At 32.7% G+C, this 7,782-nt stretch overlaps 1 protein-coding gene across 1 annotated transcript in view; it reads right to left on the minus strand.

Annotated features, from left to right (window-relative positions):
• Nucleotides 1-2,314: 2,314 nt before the first annotated feature.
• The window catches only part of akt1 (v-akt murine thymoma viral oncogene homolog 1), a 53,497-nt gene continuing 48,029 nt past the window's right edge, over nt 2,315-7,782 (minus strand). Inside the window, exons 11-14 of the mRNA XM_052581092.1 lie at nt 7,773-7,782; nt 6,639-6,726; nt 6,085-6,187; nt 2,315-5,099 (exon numbers count right to left, since the gene is read on the minus strand). The exon at nt 7,773-7,782 is cut by the window's right edge and continues 205 nt beyond it. Of these exons, the coding sequence (XP_052437052.1) occupies nt 5,020-5,099; nt 6,085-6,187; nt 6,639-6,726; nt 7,773-7,782 (281 nt within the window). The 3' untranslated portion in view covers nt 2,315-5,019. The remainder of the gene's footprint in view (nt 5,100-6,084; nt 6,188-6,638; nt 6,727-7,772) is intronic.

The following is a 7,782-nucleotide window of genomic DNA, read 5'->3' on the forward strand; positions in this document are numbered from 1 at the left end:
TTTATGCGACTAGACATATGCTGCATATATATACATATATACACATATACATATATATACATATACATACATTAATTCGGTTTTCTATAGTTTAAGTGACCGCAAACTTTATTTAAACACTTAACGCGTGGATGTCATTGCATTAGATGTATAAAATAAATTAAAAAGTGGAAGAAATTAATAATAAAAGTGAAAAAAAGATTAATAAAAAAATGTAAACATAGCTAGTGCTGAAAATGCGGACAGAAAGTTGTCAAACGTTGGAACACGTGCTTTAACCTTTATTTTGACATTAAGTATAAATATTTAGGACATCTACAATAGTAAAAATAACTGTAAACGAGTCATAAAAATAGTAACTGACTGTGAAACATATATACAGTTTTATTTATTATAGACATGCTCGCTGTCCGCTGGGTGGCGCTGTCTGATCACAGAAAGAGAGACCTTTCAGCGTAAAACCTTAAACTAAAAGAAGACGAAGAAGTAGTGAGGTAAACATTGTGCAATGATGATAATACCATGTTACTTTGACTGGGGATGATTTAAAACAAGACAAAACAACCATTAAAATAAGATTAAACAAATGAAATCAAGACGTTCATTATATGAACAAATGTTGTTGAATTTTGCAAATTAATTAATTAATTATTTATTTATTTTATCAAGTAGAAATTGAAATACTTATACTGGAATAATCATGATACAGTCTCTTCTGCTTACTAAGCCTGCATTTATTTGATCAAAACTAGAGTAAAAATATTGAAATATTATTCTAATATAAATCATTTGTTTTCTGTGTGAATCTGTGTTAAAGTGTAATTTATTTCTGTGATGCTCCGCTGTATTTTCAGCATCATTCCTCCAGTCTTCAGTGTCACATGATCTTCAGAAATCAGAATAATATGATGATTTACTGCTCAAGAAACATTTCTGATTATTATCAGTGTTGAACCAATGAATATTTTTGTGATACAACTATTCAAAAGTTCAGAGTAAGTAAGATTAATGTTAACATTGATAATAATCAGAGATGTTTCAAATCATCACATTTTCATGATTTCTGAAGAGCACGTGACACTGAAGACTGGAGGAATGATGCTGAAAATACAGCGGAGCATCGCAGAAATAAATTATATCTTAATAGATACTCTCATAGAAAACAGCTGATTAAATTGCAATAATATTTTCTGTATTTCTGATCAAATTAAAGCAGCCTTGAGCAGAACAGACTTCTTTCAGAAACATGTGTAAGACTCAGGATCTGCTGCGATCAGCCTGTAACAGTCATGTGTGTGTAAGTGGATGCAAACCGGTCTGATGTGTGTTCTGCTTCTGTCGGGCTGTAGGTGTGTATCTCTGCCTCTGGCTGCTGTCCTACACACCGTCCAGCTGTGAGGGTTTGTAACCAACATCTGTCTCACACACTCAACCATCTGCTTCAGACTGCAGGAGGTGGTTGACGTTTGGTGACAACATAACTCAGTATCCATCCTCTTTAAACCATTATTGTCTATTTAATGGTCATTGCATGATATTTAAATAGTAAAACAGCTGTGAAACTGACAAAAATAGAACAATAAAATCAGTAACACTTTATAGTAAGGATCTATTTGTTAACTAACAATAAAATACTTCCAGTGCATTTATTAATCTTAGTTATTGTTTGTTTTAACATGCATTAAAATCAAAAGATGTATCTGTTAATATTATTTAACAGACCTGAGCTGGCATGAATTAATGAATAGTTGTGTTTTATTTATTAATAATACTGATTTATTTAATAATATTATTACTATGATATAATAATAATAATGCATAATTAATATTATAATTAAATATATAATTTTACAGATTTTTGTAACATTTTACAAAAAGGTTAACATGAGTTAACAATTAAAAAAAGCATTATTAATCTTATTTAAAGTTATTTCAGCATTTATGATAATATTATGGACCTGAGCTGGCATGAATTAATGAATAGTTGTGTTTTATGAATTAATAATAATAATAATTTATGTAATAATATTATTACTATGATATAATAATAATAATAATGCATAATTCATATTATAATTAAATATATAATTTTACAGATTTTTGTAACATTTTACAAAAAGGTTAACATGAGTTAACAATTTAAAAAAAGCGTTATTAATCTTATTTAAAGTTATTTCAGCATTTATGATAATATTATGGACCTGAGCTTTCATGAACATGTCATTAATTAAGACTGTAACAAATGTTTGTTAATGCAGTTATTGATATTTTATGAACTCATTGTGTTTCAGTTTGTTGTGAAATAATCAACCAATGCAGTTCAGCCAAAACTTTATTTGATCAATTCAATGAACAAAAAAATTCTAAAATCATAAAAACAGTTGAACAGTGTATACAAATGGAATATTATTTGTATCCTAAAGCTGGTGTTCTTTAGTTCACGTGTTAAAAAAGACAACAAAATGAAAGGATAAAAAAGTCAAATATCTTCCCGAGAGTATGAAAGAGCATAATTCATATGAAACATCAGATCTAAAAACAGGAAGAGATAGTTTTGCATATAAAATAAGGTCATAAGGTGAACAGAGAGGAAAGGCCTTTACATTCATGTACGTATGGTGATTATTACACATCATATCAGCGATGATCAGAGCTTCACAATAATAATAATAATAATAATAATAATAATAACCTGCCAACAGATTTTCACATCTGTACAAAGATCGTGTTTGTGGCCGTGCTGATTACATCGTGACATTTGCTTGATATTTACACCGATGTTGCTTTAAATTACCTTTAAAACACTTGAGTGTACAACTGAGTGTGTGTGCGCGTGTGTGTGTGTCTGTGTGAGTGTGAGTGATTGTGCGCGTGTGTGTGATTGTGTGAGTGCGTGTGTGTGTGTGTGTGTGTGAGTGCGTGTGTGTGTGTGTGTGTGTGTGTGTGAGTCTGTGTGATTGTGCGTCTGTGAGTGTGAGTGTCTGTCTGTCTGTCTGTGTGTGTGTGTTTGTGTCTCTGTGTGTGTGTGTGAGTGAGTGTGTGTGTGAGTGTGTGTGAGTGTGTCTCTGTGTGTGTGTGCGTGTGTGAGTGTGTGTGAGTGTGTCTGTGTGTGTGTGTGTGTGCGTGTGTGTGTGTGTGTGTGCGTGTGTGTGAGTGTGTCTCTGTGTGTGTGTGTGTGTGTGCGCGTGTGTGTGTGTGTGTCTCTGTGTGTGCGTGTGTGTGTGTGTGTGTGAGTGTGTCTCTGTGTGTGTGTGTCTCTGTGTGTGTGTGTGTGTGTGTGTGTGTGTGTGTGTGTGAGTGTGTGTGTGCGTGTGAGTGTGTGTGATTGTGCGTGTGTGTGTGTGTGTGTGTGTGTGAGTGTCTGTCTGTCTGTGTGTGTGTGTTTGTGTCTCTGTGTGAGTGTGTGTCTGTGTGTGTGGAGCACAAAATATTTCTATCTGTTAATATATAAATAACGAAGGAACCGAAGCTAAAAAACAGTCATTTCTAACAGTGGCGAGGTGTATTTGACCTCGAGGGTCGCTCGGACTCGTAGCTGTTGATCAGTCGCTGAAGTACCTCGCTGAGGTTCGTGCAACATTCGTGAAAAACCTCGATGAGACGGAGAAATCCTTTAGACTCTATACATTAGTGAGTCGTGGAAACACATCCAGCTCACATAGAGGACAAATCAAGCCTGTTTAAGGACCAATAGCACATTTAAACCAAGGATGGATTTATTTAGAAAAGCAATTTCTGATTCTATGCTTGTTGAGCTTTTGTGACAACATGCCCCGGTAGCATCCTCCATTATATTTACTTTAAAACGTGTGATGATGGTTTAACAGCTTTTATATGGAAGCTAGTTTCACTGTGGATTAAGAAAGCTAACTGAGGCTTTTTCTCACAATTCAGATCTTTATTCTCATAACAATTTTTTTTTTACTGGGGTTATATTAAAAAACTGCCTTTAATTTTTTTTTGCTTTTTTTTTTTTTTTTTTTTTTGGTTTGAGCGACGGAATATACAGAATAAACATGTAACTGTTATATTTTATCATACAATTCTGACATTTTTTCTTGCAGTTGTGAGATTCTATCTGGCCATTCTGAATTGTTTTTTCCTCTCAAAATTATGAGAATAAAAATCAGAATTGTGAGAAACAGCGTCAGAATTAAGATGTAAATATATATGAGATAAAAATGTGCAATTTAATTTATTTTTTTTATTATGGCAGAAACATGCCTCCATATTTTGATGCCATATTTAAATGTATTAAATGCCAAAAACGGAAAGGTAACATGCAAAAAAAAAAAAAAAAAAAAAAAAAAGCCATTGTTTTCACTAATAGAAACAATAACTCAATTTTATAAAAATGCATAATGTCATGAATTAGGATTAGAGACACATTTAAACTCTAAATTCTCATGCATACATTCGATTTTTTATTCTCATTTGATTCTCTTTATATTTTGGTCCTAAAAACAGGCTTTATTTTCTTAAATACAATTGCTCAGTTTTCTTTTTGATTGAAATATGATTCAGAAATATTCCAGACTGCTTCGCCTCCCTTCCTACATCACTGGGGGGTTAATAAGTTAATTTGGTGCGTTAAATGGAATTCGATCATTTGAAAAATTGCAAAAAATAATTTATCTACATTTCTACTATATTGCACATTAGATGCAAATTTAGTCTGAAAATACTTCGGGGGACAATTGGTAAAAATGTAGCAGAGTTACATTCTGGATATTCGTACAAAAGCTGACACTCTGCTGTACGTCTCCATTGGTCACTTCATAAAATTGTTGTTTTTTATGTAAACACAGGAATATTTGGCATGCCGTTAGTTTCCGGATTAAAGAAGTGCTACACCATCAGCTCGAGCGGAAATGTTAGTGTTCCCTCTCACATCCTCAGAAAACATCATGAACTCAAAGGCCACAGAAGAAACGGACGAACATCACAGATCCAGACGCGGTAAACGTGGTAAACGTGGTAAACCGGTGCAGTGCTGGGTCTCAGAGCGGTTGTGTGCGTTTACGCCGTCCCGCTGGCCGAGTAGGAGAACTGTGGGAAGTGTGGCCTCCTCTCGCTGTCGAACGACTCCATACTGTCATCTGATCAAAACACACAAAAGTTAGAGAGTTCAGGAAAACAACTGCGATTGGATGTTCGGGAGGGGGCACTTACTTATGCACAAAATGCTTTGACGCGACAAATGTACAGTACAGGTGTTTGATATTAATTGTAATACTAATTTGTGCACAAATGAATACCAGAGAGTTGCAATTGGTTTACATAGTATGGAATCAAATGCAATGGAAGTCAATGGGTGCCGTCAACTGTTTGGCTACCAACATTCTTTAAAACATCTTCTTTTGTGTTCAGCAGAAGAAAAAAACTCGTACAGGTTTGGAACGAGTAAATGATGACAGGTTTCGGTTTTGGATGAACTGTCCCTTTAAATGAAACCTAACTTTCTTTGTAAATGGATACAGAGCTTTGTTTGTTTCGCACATGATTAGATCAGAGTTATTGATGCTTTATTAACACTAAACTAAGCTTTGTGCTAAAAAAAAAAAAAAGTGTGTGAAATTATGCAATTTGGGCAAAAAATTATTTGATCAATTCGATGTAAAAAAAAAAAAAAAAAATACAAATATAATATATATATATATATATATATATATATATATATATATATATATATATATATATATATATATATATATATATATATATATAAATTATTCTCTTCACTGTCCACTATATAAAATAAAACAAAATATAAAAAAAAAAAAAAAACACATTATATATTTATATAATATATATATATATATATATATATATATATATATATATATATATATATATATATATATATATACATATATATATATATATATATATACATATATATATATATATATATATATATATATATTGACGGTCTCGTCAATTCTCGGGGCATTTTCCCGTTTCACAAACCATCCTGGTTTGAAGGTCTGAATTACGGCCAGTGACAGAACAGAGAGATGTTTTCTGCTGTGTTTTACTGCATCCATCTGTCCGTTAAATGATGCGTTTGATCAATGCATGTACCTTGTCCCGGCGGCGTGATGGTGATGGTCTGTCCTGTGAACTCCTCGTCGAAATATCTGGTGTCTGTCTCTGAAGTCACCTGCGGTTTGAACGGAGGAACCAGCTGAGGAACAGAGAAACGGTTAGACGAGCATCTGCACGACACTTCTGCACAAACCCAGTCGTAACGGTTAAACATGCATCAGCTGAATAAATGAGCTTTGCACTGATGCATGGTCAGTAAGGATAGGACTAAACGTGAAAATCTGGAATCTGAGGGATGCAAAAAAATCCAAATGTTGAGAAAATCATCTTTAAAGTTGTTCAGATGAATTCCTAGCAATGCATATCAGTTTTAATATATTTACGATAGGAAATCTACTAAATATCTTCATTGAACATGATCTTTAATTAATATCCTAATGATTTTTGCATTATAATTTTAACCCATGCAATGCATTGTTGTCTACTGCTACAAACACATGCTCCAGAGTCACAAATAATAAATATGATCTGAAATCCATTCTTTAAACAATTAGTCTTCACTTCCTTCTTGTGCCACTAGTAGCTTTTACCTTCTTCTGGTAAACGTCTTGCCACTCGATTCCAGTGAAGAACTTGTGCTGCATGATTTCTTTGGCATCGTCCGTGCCGCCCCCTAACCTAAAACACACACACACACACACACACACACACACACACACACACGTCTCTGTCACAAACACATCCTACAGGAGCAACACCAGAGAGAGAGAACATGACGTTGTCGTTTTGATTTCCAGAACAGATATCTATGAACATTCTTAAACGGGGTTATTTGAGATGCAAAATGACAAGATATTACGTCTAAAATGTATCGAAATGAAGTGAGTTAATGTTTAAAATAAGAAGAAATATGCCAGTGGTGTCAGAAAAATTAAGTTCTCATTCCTATTAAATTTTTTTAACTTTTGTTTTGAGCTTAAACTCTTTTTTTGGTAAACAAGATTTCAGGATATTACGATAAAAATCATTAGAAGTAAATAATGAAATCTTTTTTTATGTGTATCATAATAGTTAATAATATTTTGAAATTTTCCATTTTAGTTTTAGTTGATGTTTTAAAAAATAAACTTGATTAATAAAAAAATAAAAAAAGACAATTTTTATTTTTTTTAATTAGTTTAAATTTGTGTTTTTTAATGTCTAATATTTTTTTAATTCAAAAGAAATGTAAACATTTTTATTTTAGTTATTTTAGCACTTCAACTTGAACAAAAACGAGAAATGTTGCCTTGTTACTTCAACTAACTTAAATAATATTTTATTTTAGTTTACATAAATTTTACTTCAAAGTAAAACTTCAAAGTTGACGTCAAGTTTTAGAAAAAGAAAATCCTCTCACGCAACATCAATATCCATTAGCTGACATTAGATATTAAGTCTTCGTTTCTGAAAAATGTACCAAAATGATAGAAGTTTATGCATAAAGCAATAGCAAACACATGCAAATTAATTCTTAAAAATACACTTTTTTCCCTTAGAGTCAAGTAGAGTTTTCTGGCAGATATTTGATCTTTTATTTTAAGCATAAACTTCATTCTGATATATTTTAAGACTTTGCTTTGTCTCTTGGTTTAAGAAAGTCTAGATATTAGTGCAGGAAATGAGCACAGTGATGCAGTCTGAGAGCGTCATGTGTGGCAGTGCATGCTGGGATAGGCTGAGACCGTTGTTTGG

This window comes from Carassius gibelio, chromosome B17, assembly GCF_023724105.1.
Source record: "Carassius gibelio isolate Cgi1373 ecotype wild population from Czech Republic chromosome B17, carGib1.2-hapl.c, whole genome shotgun sequence".
In the NCBI taxonomy this organism is placed as follows: domain Eukaryota; kingdom Metazoa; phylum Chordata; class Actinopteri; order Cypriniformes; family Cyprinidae; genus Carassius; species Carassius gibelio.